Source organism: Seriola aureovittata, chromosome 4 (genome assembly GCF_021018895.1).
Source record: "Seriola aureovittata isolate HTS-2021-v1 ecotype China chromosome 4, ASM2101889v1, whole genome shotgun sequence".
Taxonomy (NCBI): Eukaryota; Metazoa; Chordata; class Actinopteri; order Carangiformes; family Carangidae; genus Seriola; species Seriola aureovittata.
In genome coordinates this window covers 31,005,195-31,018,141 of record NC_079367.1, presented here as the reverse complement: position 1 = coordinate 31,018,141, position 12,947 = coordinate 31,005,195, and the positions used below count along the sequence as shown (strand labels likewise).

The following is a 12,947-nucleotide window of genomic DNA, read 5'->3' as shown; positions in this document are numbered from 1 at the left end:
AAAAAAAAAAAACACACACATTGAAGGCGAAATTACTTGTACCTGTATAAAGTCCACAGCTCTAACACATCACACACATCTAACCCTAACCCTAACTCACCTCACCTCTTCTCTAACAGAATGAATGTTTTCATACTCTCAGTTACATTGTTAACATATCATTTCTTCTTTGCCCTGCTCCTGATTATGTTACCATCAACAAAATGTAACACTTCCTGATGCTTTTTCACATTAAAAGCCTACTGATAAAAGGAAGGCTGTAGGACTTTTAATTTGAAAATACTGAAGCAATGTTAAGTTTCATTCATGTTAGAATGCCTGACATGACTTTTGCTGTGCTGGTGAATTATTGCATTGTAAATAAAATTACTTGTGGATTTTAAATAACTTCTGCTGCTTTGTAACCACTGCTTGAAGGGTCTATCTAAGTTTTCTCTGCTGCTGCTGAAAATGGTTTCTTGCAGAGAGCAGATGGTAGTGGTTGTCACATGACAAGAGCTTCAGCGATTGTTGTCTTTATGATACAAGAAGTTACAACACGTCCTCTTAGCAGCTTCGTCTTCAGGGCAGACTGGACTCTACAGTGAGTCGCTATCGGACCGTGATGAGATGGGCCAGGGCTAGCTGGTTAGCATGCTAACTTTAGTAGAAGAAAAGACGTGATAGAGACAAGAGTTAACATTGGTGTTTGTTTACACCTCTGGAGACAGCTGTTGGTAAGTAAAGGAATGAAGTTTGATTCTGAACTCACACTTCTTCTACACTGGTGAGTAAATAGCTGCTAATGCAAATAGCAGAATTGACAAATAGCTCCTTTGAAGTACAGAAACACCTCAGGTCTGTATGATCTTTAGGAAGCAGTCAGTAACAACAATATTGGACAAATTAAAAAGTTAATGACCTGATGATGGTGCTGGATGAAAAGTCAGAGGATGATCAAAGTTATTACAGTTCTTCATCAGGGGAACATGAACAACTGAACCATATTTCATTACTCTCTGATAGCTGCTGAGATTATTCAGTCTGAATTGGTGGACCAACCAAAAGAACAGAGTAACACACAATTTATAGTCGGCACTTTTGAGGCGTGAAAACATTGAATGAACAAATTGCCAATCTGGATCTATTGCTTTTAAAACAGGATAAATTAAACACACTATTATCAGATGGACTGAATGAAGAGCTGAACTTTCAATAATTTTGATACAATATGATAGAAATAACACTGGAATAGGATTTATAGTTTGTTCTTTTGGTTTGATTTGTTTGGATTTTACCATGAGATAAAAAAGTGTGAAGCAAAGAAAGGAAACAATACAGGTGACATGATGAAGGCTCAATTACTGAATGATGCAGTTATCCTACAGTATAGTTTGAAAATGTATATAAAATGGTTTTTAAACTGTTATTCCGGTTTGACCCGTGATAAGGGCAAAAGCTTTTGATTCAGCCAAATGATGTTTGAAAAAAGAAGTAGTCTGAGTTCCCCTGCTACCAGCTCCAGGACTGATCTGATCTGAGTTGAGCTGATTCATGATTTGATATATTTTCCATGGTCCTGCTTTGCTGCGGTGCGAAATGTTCTGCAGATAAGAACTGGTCTGCAGTCTCTTGCCCATGGCATTAAATTATCAGTCGGCTAGTAGGTTAATGGGTTAGCTTCCCTACTCACCAAGTGCGAGCTAACCAACCTGAACCAAAGTAAGGACACCTCTGGCAGTCGGGTCCCCAAGCTTTGCCGACTCGGCTGCAGCAGCATATCTGTTTGGTGATGTTCCTGAGGATGGGCAAGGAGCAGGAGGATGGACCCTGACCTGAGCCCAGGACCCGGTGACACTGACCCTTCTCCTCTGATATCACACTCTGGGCTGTGGAGGACACACAGAAGAAGATAGGAAACGTGTTATAAGAAGAAACCCCGGAGCTCGTCTGGGATCCAAACAGACTTGGGGCTGAGGCATCGGCAGAGCGTGGCATGCAGAATCAATTCATGCTGTTCTCGGATCTGTTCAGGCTGAAATCAACAGAGACATCCAAACAGAGCAGCCTCGACAGAGACTCAACACAGATAAAGCAAGCTCAGACATTTCCAGAGGTTTGACTGCAGGAAAAATGATGCAGCAACATCAACAGAGATCTCGTCCATGAGGCAAAAACCGTTCATTAAAACAGAGAGTAAAGGTGGTATGTGCAGCATCTTGTATTGATATCACAGGATGGTAGGCTCTCAACTATTTGACTGATGTTAGTTCATATTTTAATGTGTTTATCTCTCTGACTCTGAACTCCCTGGCAGCACGGTAGAGCTTCTTGAACCAAACAACAAAAATACAAATTAGCGAGCCTACGCAAATTTTCCTGAACTGCAACGGCAGTGACCATAACAAGATCATGGAAAATGCTGAAATGTATAGTGCGGCAGTCATGGATCCATTAATGAATGGGTACAAGCCCAGGGACCAAATATATTAGGGACACCCTAGTCTTCACCTTCAAAAAAAATACACATGAAACTAAGAAGAGACACAAAACCACTACAGAGACTCAAAAGAACCACAAAGAGAAAGAAAGAATCTACAGTACAAAGACATGTAAGATGAACATACATATACACAAAAAAAAACACAAAGCGACACAAAACCACCACAAAAAGACTCAAAACAACAAGACAGCAAGACTCAAGACAACCACAAAGAGACACACAGAAACTACAAAGAAACATAAGATGACCATACACATACACAAAAGACACATAACCACTGCAAAGAAACTCAAAAGAACCACAAAGAGACTCAGTAGGAGGGGTGGAGGCTTTTTTCATGTCTGTGCCCAGGGGAACACTTTGTTATAATCTGCCCATAGTAGCACTGGAGGAGAATAGTTGAATACTTGTTATATCAGTCACATAACAGTTTCTACCTACATTTTATCCAAAATTAGCCAACATCAGCTAATGGTCACTACACACCAAAGGTGTCATATCAGCAAAACTCCTGCCTGTGTTTCACAGAGGAGATCCGTTTTATTGCTTAGAATTTCAGCTTTTTTTACTTTATTTACATTCATTCATACATTCTCACATTAAAATATGGCATGTAGTTTGTTGTGCAATTAGTTGCTTGGATATTTTGACTCTGATCTAATCTATGAAAACATTGACATAATGATGGCAGTGGCTAAAATAAAACGGTAAGGAACTTAACATCAGAGTGAACAGCAGCATTTCTCTGTCCTCTCTCTTCTCCTGTAACCACACCCAGCAGTGATGTCATAGTGTACTGACACACCCGGCAGTACACTTGTACATCACAGCAGCAAGGCTAGAAGATAAGGCACTCAAGTGCTCTTTAATGAAAGCCAACATAACAAAGACAAACAGAGATGTTCACTGAGACGACAAACAACATAAGTGACGACAAACTTAGCCAAGCAGCCAAGACAGCGTTAGACCCACAGGTTCAGTCAGGACGGCCGGAGCAACTGTCTCCTAGAAATTCCATTTATATACTACTTTAATTTGTTCAATTTATACCTGATATCAAATGTACAGTATTGTTTCATGGAAACCAAGTGCTGTACAAATTACATCTGAAACAACATAGAGAGGGAACAGTCTAATGAACACATCTAACAACATGTTTAATTAGTTTTCCTATAATAACTACAGGTCTGGTCACACCAGGTTCTAAAATGCTGAAAAAGATTCACTACAACTACTGTATTTGCTTCAGGGCCGAAGTCAACCAATGGAAATATTCCGCATGGAGTGACCTTTGACTTGTAAACTCATGTCACTGACTGAGCTGTGAGTAAGGAAGCTATCGTAGCTCATTATCTATCTTGTTTGTTTAAATGAACGTATAAATTTGTGAGAGTTTTATTGGGAGTTAGGTGACAGACTGTTTCTCTCTATAAAACTATGAACTGTCATTTATACACACTGTTTTTTTTCTTCTGTGCAGCACAAAACTGTCCACCTTCACTCCCTGGAAAAAAGATCCCACCAAAGATAATTTTTCTTAAGAACGTAACTGACAAAACAAACAAGTCATATATAAATGTAGAGTCTAGGAGAAAAGCAAACTTACACAAACACACACCTGACAACCAGAGACCAAACAGACACACACACACACACACACATATAATACACACCCCTCCACAGCAAGTCCAGACAGTTTGGAAGCAACACAGACAAAACATGAGTCAGACTTAATAAACCAGCGTTGAGCTTTGATTAATTAGAGCGTTGTCCTTGGTTACCAGGCAGACCAGCATCCTGCAGCGGACCCACCTCCTCCTCCTCCTCCTCTTCCTCCTCCTCCTCCTTTTCAGTGAATGCCAGTCAGAATAAGCAGATCACCAGTCAGGCTTCATAAAAACCATCTGAGCACCAGCTTCCACTGATGTTCAGCAGAACAAAGAGTTCTACTGACCTCTAACAGAACAAAGAACCCACTTACAAAGACGTCCATTGACGTGCAGGGATTCAGAAGGATGGTGAGTGGACTTCTGCTGACTTTGACTTTTCTAAGTATTAAAGGGTCAGTGACATACTATAAATAAAGACAAAGTCCATGTCAGGACGAAGTTGTGGTGGATGGATGAATATGACACAGGAGCATGACGTTAGTTTAGCTTTTTATATTGTAACCATGACAACAAAGATCGTCTAATGTTGAGGAAGTACTTATTTTAACCCAAACCATGATCTTTTCCTAGACTTAACCAAGCCATGACCCTTATTATAGTAGCCATGGTGACAAATGTAGGTATGCTGCTGTTGGTACAGTCCACGCATTTAGTGTATCCCTGACAACCAAGGTCTGGTACACCTGCCATTGTAGGGGTGTTTTTTCAGGAGACCCACCTATGGGTCGTATCAAAGGGTTGAAAAAAAAACGACCTGTGTGGTTGTTCAGGTTGGAGGAGCTATTGCACAGGAAATGTACTAGTTGGTATATTGGGGGGAAAATATTGCTACACAGCATCAGATTAATATTTTGGGTACCTTTTGTCAGCAGATCAGTTTTTTTGATCACCTAGGGGAGGCATCAGATTCGTCCAAGAGTCATTGTGCAGCAGGACAACAGGACAGTACAGGGTTGTATACAATCTGATGTTTTGTTTGTTCTGCTTTGTGCGCGATGAAGATCTCAATCAAAACCTTGTGCAGCAGTTTGTGGATTCTTTTTTTTCCCAACAGATTGTAGACAGTGAGCTGAGATGGATTCAGGAAGTCCTGGTCTGGAGTCTGCGTTATTCCTGATTTCATTCCCAAGCTGGCGGCAGCATCTACGTGTGTGTGTGTGTGTGTGTGTGTGTGTGTGTGTGTGTGTGCGTGTGTCTTACTTACAGATGCAGATTCCATGTGAGGCATCAAGGATGAACCCCGCCCTACACACACAGCTATAGCTCCCCCTGGTGTTCACACAGATCCCGTTCTCACACAGCCCTGGCTGAAGGCACTCATTCACATCTACACACACACATTTACACACAACGCATGAACAATAGCCAACTGTGTAAGAGACTCTGCATTTATTTTAAAATGTGGGTGTAAGGAACATTTGGACAGAATAAGTGAGATTAATGAGATTTGTAATAAGACAAAACTTAATATCAAGTTGATTCTGAAGTGAGTTTAATTTCTGAAAATGATGTGAAATTGAATCTTCTTGAAGAAAATAGATGTGTGTGCCCAGTTTATCCTCTTAGTGTGATGTTGGTGCTGAAGAGGAGGATCAGCTCTGTCAGGTCTGTCATTTGTTATTGAGGGTGTTGTAAACGCTGACACTTTTCAGTCATATTACTGTGTGTCTTGTAATTTAAAAGGTATGACAGATAAGAACACATTCATTCATGCACAATAACACACACACATGCACGTGGACATACATACTGCTATCACACACTCACAACATGAGCTCAAACATGAAGCAGCTATGGTCTCTGTTGAGTTTGTAACACTGAGTTTGTTTAAATACACAATCAGGTTTCTGGAGAATCAACCATATCCTAGTTTCAGACATGAATAAGCAAAGTGGGCACTCTGATAGAAACCAGGACACAGATTATGTAGTATTCAGTCAGTAAAACAACAAATATGATGGTAAATGACGTGCTGATGACCAACACTCTGAAATAAAGAGAAGGTTAATAAAGAAATTATTGACTATTGTTGTTTATCATTAGCAGTAGAGTTTAAATCAGCCACACAACATTCTTCTAACCATTTGGATGAAAAAAAATAATAATAATAATAAAATAATAATTATATATAAATATATATATAATCCACCTATGAACAGTAACAATTTTTAACCTGTTTGTCAGGTTGCAGCTCCTCACACTCTGAAACCTGATGACTGAGACTCCACAGATTGTGTTGATATTTTATTAGTCCTGCTTTTCTTTGGTTTGATAGAGGAAGATAATTGAGAACTTGTTTTCATGACATTTTCATGTATATTCAAATCATGTTCTGTCAAAATTATTCTGCAATTATTCTGCAATGAATAACTTCAGTTGCCAATTCACTCTGGTTTCATGTTGCATCTCACCCACAGAGACCTGGTTGTAACAGTGTCTACTCATAATGAAAGCAGGAGGTTTCAGTGTCCGACTGTAGATCACATGTGTTTTTCAGAGGGCCACAGTTAGTAATGCATCCTGTGTAGACATTTGAAATATCTGTTCTGTCAGCAGCGGTGGAAGAAGTACTCAGTAGTACCAGTATACCAAAAATACCTTATTGGAATTAAAGTCCTGTAATCAAAATCCTGTTTAAGTAAAAGTACTGCAGTATTCTCAGCAAAATGTACTTGCAGAATTAAAAGTAAAAGTATGCGCTCCACTTTAAACTGTCTGCTGTCAGTGAGTTATGATTCTGAATGAAATCATCATATGATTGATCCTGAGTCATTTTGCTTTTGTAGCTGCTTTAACTACGTCATGTACACTTAGTTTAGTCCACTGGTTTGGTAATTTTACCAAGTTTGGCCTCAAACGATTTAATGGAACCATGTGAGAAGTTCAGAGATGACGCCAGTCTTAAACACCTGAATCTGTAAAATGTAGAATATTTCTCCCTGAAATGTAGTGAGGTGCAAGTATAAATTGTATTAAGGAGAAACATTAAAGTAAAATACAAGTACCAATAGGTACACATTAACATACAGACTCTTCCACCTGAGCTATTGTCACCATCTGTCTGTGACCTCTAACCTAAAGTACTGTGCGTACGTGTGTGTGTGAGTGTATATGTGTGTGTGTGTGTGTGTGTGTGTGTGTGTGTGCGAAAAACTCACCGACACACTGTGTTCCATTGGCTTGCTCAAAACCAACAGGACAGCTACTGTTGCTTTCAACTGCTAATGATTAATGATGGAATATGAGACAGAGACAGAGGGAGGGGGGCAAAGAAAGAACAGATTAATAAACTGCACGACATCTGATCAGGATGTGAGTGTGAATGTGAATTTATACATATTTATTTCCCACAGTGTTATCCACTATAAACAGCTCTCACTCAGCTGGCTGTGTTAAGCATTCAGGGGTGAACCCCCCTCTAAGAAAACCTGTTGACCCTACTGGTTTCAATAACTAGACCTATCTGCAAATGACTGTTTCAGAGAAGCCTGTTTATTTAAAATTGGTTTAAAAAAGTTTCTAATGACCTATGACTTTCAGCTGAAGAAGGAGACTGTTTGATTTTCAATTCTGTCGATCTCAGATGATCGTTCTGTTTTATTGGATCCCCTTGAAAAGCGGCATCAGGGACACTGTCCCAGACTGGTTCAAATCCTGCTCAGCAAACACAATGTTTTTGGTCATGTCACTGATGCTTCCTCATGCTGACCTGTGGTGTTCCCCAAGGCTCCATCCTTAGCCCCCTCCTGTTCTGTATATATACAGTATGCTGCTGCTGGGACACATCTTTCATTCACACAATGTTCAATAGCACTGTTATGCAGATGACACAGAAATGTACAGTATGTCCTATTAAAGATCAGTGCGGAGGCCAACTTTCATTATTGACTATCTTGTCTGGCTGGAATAAAATGCTTCAAGTCCCAAAACCTTCTCCAGCTTAATGACAGACAAAACATCTTGACTCCCAGTCTACAAAAGTAAAACCCACAGCCAGAAACCTGGGTGTAATATCTGTGTGGGTTTGTGTGTCTTTATCACCTGAGGAGAATCTCAAAGATCAGCTGTTTTCTCACACGACCTGATCTTGAGAAGGTTGTACATGTTTTTATACTGTCAGGGTATCAAGTGTTTAAATCTGAAAAACGACCTCACACCTTAAGTTGGTCCAAAATGCAGCTGCTTGGTTTTAAACAAACACTAGAAGATGGGATCTTATCACCCATGTGTTGGCCTCTATTCACTGGTTACTAGTCAGTTTTAGAATTGATATCATGATTTTTATTACAGCTTTTAAAGCTCTTCACAGTTTAGCTCCCAGTTACATTTCCTGAGCTCAGGCTGAGACCCTTAAACAGGACTCTACTGGCTGTTCCCAAGACCCCGTTAAACACCAAAGGAGACTGGGTTTCACAGCTCTGGATCTTGCTGTCTGAAGATCTGAGACTTGTAGAGTCAGTAACTTCTCATCTTTTTACAAAAGCCGTTCTTAATTTGGAGGCAGATGTTTTTTTTCTTTATTACAACTGTTATTTTTAGTGATTTTTATTATTGTTTTTATGTTATATTTGCAGTATTTTACTCAATTTCATTTGGATTTATCTTACTTTAAATCTCTGATTTTAATGCCTGATTTCTACTTCTTTACGTTGAAGACCTGTTGAAAACCATGTAAAGCACTTTGTAACTTTGTTTTGAAAAGTGCAGTATAAATCAAGTCATGACTATTATTATAATCCACTAAATAACACTGGTCCTTGTGCCTTTTATACATGTCACTGCATACTGGTTTGTACTGGTCAACAACAAACCAGTATGCATGGACTAAATTCTTCTTATTTTTCATACACTACCTATCAGTTACATTCAACTAAGACTGAACAATACAAGACTAGGTCAGAACCTAGTCTATGCCTGGACTCCCTATAGTGTGATTTCAGCTGTATTTACCATAACATGATCACTCAGAGAAACAGGATGAAACGCAACTGTTGGCTCTGAGCTCTGCTCTTGTCAGTTCATTCAAGGGGTAACACCTGGGCATTTGTCAACACTATCTATCTTGGCTAAGCAAGAACAATCAGGTTACAAAGCAAAATCCAGATAATAACCATAATGATGGAATAGTAAAAACAACTAACGTGTCATGGTGTTAGTGAGAACAGGAAAGTCAGTGATTTTTGTTAAGGTGAGGTATAGATAGTGGCACCTAGAATGACAAGGTTTGGAGTGTCTGGGTGAGTGTGCCATGTATATGCAATGTCCTAAACTTGTGTCAGATGGCGGGACATGTGTGTTACTAATCTCACCTGTAAAGTACAACTAAGGAGTTACCTACCTACCTGCAGAATCTGACGGTAGTGTCTGATTTGATTCAGGATTTAGTTTGCTGACAAACCCGGTGTGTCTATCTGCAAGATTGTAAGGTACCCTGAACTTACTTATTGTCAGTGCTCGGTGAGCGAACTCTGGAGCTCCAGTGCTTTAAGTTTCCCTAACTTGTGGCATAGGGCGATAACGCTCTGAGTAACTGGAAAAAGAACATTCAGAGGCATTGTCACTGTCTGATATAACATGGTCAGAGATGACATGGTCATTGTCTGATCCATATGTTTACTGGTCCTGTGTCTGAGCCAGAATTTCTGCGTAAGGCCGTCTCCTGCTCCTATTGTGGGAGTGCCTAACTTTACGCACTTGGTGGACATGGCGGTTACGCTCAGTGTCCCTATATGGCGTTATATCACCCCCCTTCGAGCTGTTCTGAGGGCGATCTTTTGAGGTGACAGGTCTGTGTGATGCTAAGGTGTTTGAGCTGGCAGGCTCAGTTGTTTTTTTTGCTTTGGAAGTGACCATGGTTTCCTAAGCCATTTTTGTCATCTTCTTTATTTCCTGCATGGTGGGCTTCCCTTGATGCATCATCAGTGCAACGTGAGTGCGTACACAGGGATGGCGGTTCTGCAGCAACAATGACTTGAAAGTGGAGTTTTCCACTAAGCCTGTGTGTTCCTACCCTCAAAATATGCATTTTACGTTTGTAAAAATCATTGGGATGTTCACGGCGTGAGTGTTTGCTTGGAGATGCTGCAACCACAGATTCTATCTCATCAGCAGCAGAAGAGAATTCCTCTGTCAGTGCTTGACGGAGCTCTTTGTAGTCATCTGGGAGGCAGTGATTGCATAGACTTGTGGACCGCTTTTGAGCTGGTCTTCCACACAAGTTTAGTTTTCTCTCTTTGGGTTGCATGGAGCAAATCAATTAAGTTGTGATCTAACTCCTTAAAGTAGTTTTCAATGTGTTGAGAGTTAGAGAGAGTTGTCTGGATCAAAATGTTCAAGGTCGTTTGCTATGAACTCAAGCACTTCGAGACCAGGGCACTGTGAGGTCCCTTCTGTGGAAGGCGAGACTAAGCTAGCTGGACTAAAGGAAGGAGCTGAGCAGCTGTCATCACTCTCGTGGAGGTGCAGTGAGGAGGCTGAACAGTCCTGAAAAGTCTTGGTCCTCCTGTTGGAGGGGTGAGCACAGGTGACAGTGACTATGATCAGTGACTCTACAAGATAAACTACTACTCTCTTCAGTGTCAATTTCAGGAAGATGGGAAGTCAGGTGGGTGTAACCTCTGTCTCTCAGTGGAGGTTGAGGAGCTGATTTCATTCCCAAGGACTTAGGGTCAGTTGGGAATTGGTCCCATTTTCTGAGTGGAGGTGGAGTTAACCTGTCATTAAGGGAAGAGCATGAAGCAGAATAACCAGAATCACATGCAATGAATAATTGTGGTGGAGCAAGGCATTCTGATTTAACCCTTAATAATTCCTCCTTGTGTGAACAGAGATGTGTGCAGGTCTCCTAAGTAGGTCTCCATGGCTTTCTTGTTAGCTTCCTGAACTTCCTGGAGGAGAAGAGCATTTTGAGCTCTAAGTGCTTTTACCTCCTCCTCTAGGGCTGCTTGGCTCTGAAGGGCAATGCTGGTTTGCCTGCAGAAGTTCTACAGTACACATCTTAACAATGGGCCTTTGGATGCAGTCTGAGCATCACCTGTCACTGAGTAGCAAGTCTATTTCTTTACTGCACTGGAATTTAACTTGCTGATAAATTCCGGGTAGCCAGGCTTCAGGCTCTGTGCTAGGGAAGAAATAAACTACTTTACAGAGGGGTTCTCCATTGCTGTGTCTGGGAAAGAGGGAGGTTAAAAAGTTTTTTAGCAAAACAAGAAGGTAATGTAGTTGGCTGTGGTGTTGCACTGGCAGACACCTTGTAGTGTAGTTTGGCAGTACACTAGCCTAACTAAACAATGCAGTGGCCTTACACTCTGGGGGGTAGCTTCCTGTGGAGGAGGGGTAGCTACACTAGTGGGCATAAAAGAGTAGGGATAGTAAAAGCAAGTGCAGGTTTACTGTCTGCTTGACAAATGTTTCAAAAGCAGTGACTGAGATGCAAAGGCAGAAACAGTCAGATTGATTTCTTCAAGTTAACTCAGGCTGTAATGCAAGGCAGTAGCAGCTAGGTGCAGAACTTGGGTTTCACAGGGCTGGTAGCTGTGGCTCTATCTCAGGCTCTATTTCTTACTCAGGCTGAAATGCTTGGCAGTAACAGCCAGGTACAAGCTCTCTGTATTACACAGGGCTGGTGACACGCTGTGTCTAAATTAAAGGGATGAGCACTTGAATTAACAGCCAATTCTGGCAGTTTGACTAGAAAGACGTGGTATTCAAATGCTGAACTGAGGTTCTTACACTTCCTACAGAATAAGCTAAACTGGAATAATTAGCAGCAACAGCAAGCTCTTATTGTGATACTAATGCTTAGGTGTTAGCTATTAATAACTGGAGGATGTTTACTTTTGCTTCAGCTTAATTTGGTAAACCAATTCTCACCACAATGCACTTGTTTGTAAGTACACCTGGATGCGGTTTTGGCCAAATTATGAACTTAATATTGCGCAATTATGAATATTTGCCAACAGTACTTAGCCTCGGACGGGGCGCCTAAATGTTGGGTCTGAGCTCTGCTTAATGAGCTGGACACCATAAATGTTGGATCTTTGGTTGTCTATCAGTTTATTGGTTATCATAAATTAAGAAAATGTTAATATTAAAAATATTAATATTAAATAATAACTACATTTTAAAATAAAATTTAAATTAATTAAAGTCCTTGGGGCCACCAGCCTATACTAATAGGCAAAATTGTTTCAGTCTCAAATTATTACTATTAATCTGGAACTCTGATTAATAATTACCTTAATAATTATAACCAAATTAGCATATCAACAGTAAATTAAAGTTGAAGGATTGGAATTCTACTAAGTAGAGGTTGGCAATAGTCACACTTGTGCAACATTAAACATACCAGTGGTTATACCTAAAGACATTTATTTACAATGGAGCAGAGTAAAAACACAATGTCTAATCTAGCATATACAGGTGTGTGTATGTGTGTGTGTGTGTGTGTTGTGTGTGTGTGTGTGTTTGTGTGTGTGTGTTTGGGGGGAGGTGTCTGTGGTGACACAGACAAAGGCAAGATGGCCGATTCAAAGTGGTCACTGCGACCACATGACCTGAACAAAGAAGACTACACAAGATGGCGGTAAAAAAAGAAACTACTCAAAATGGCCACTGAGACCACCTGGTGTGCAGGTTCTAGAACTGAGACATGTGTGTGAACATACGAGTACTCAATTAACTGTATAACTGACCACAACCTAAGCAAACATTACAACAACAAGACATTAATCAACAGGTACATTAACAAAGTTAAGACTTCATCTGCTTAGCTATGCTGTGCTATTCTATGCTGT

General features: G+C 40.4%; 1 protein-coding gene across 9 annotated transcripts in view; it reads right to left on the bottom strand.

The window, feature by feature from the left end:
• LOC130167390 (latent-transforming growth factor beta-binding protein 4-like) overlaps nucleotides 1-12,947 on the bottom strand; it is a 128,226-nt gene that overhangs the window by 55,311 nt on the left and 59,968 nt on the right. For 5 of the 9 annotated variants that reach the window (XM_056373532.1, XM_056373530.1, XM_056373535.1 and 2 more), the window contains exons 10-12: nucleotides 7,311-7,373; nucleotides 5,357-5,479; nucleotides 1,692-1,868 (exon numbers count right to left, since the gene is read on the bottom strand). In XM_056373532.1, the coding sequence (XP_056229507.1) occupies nucleotides 1,692-1,868; nucleotides 5,357-5,479; nucleotides 7,311-7,373 (363 nt within the window). The remainder of the gene's footprint in view (nucleotides 1-1,691; nucleotides 1,869-5,356; nucleotides 5,480-7,310; nucleotides 7,374-12,947) is intronic. The other 4 variants (XM_056373539.1, XM_056373531.1, XM_056373537.1 and 1 more) reach the window with 3 other exon arrangements.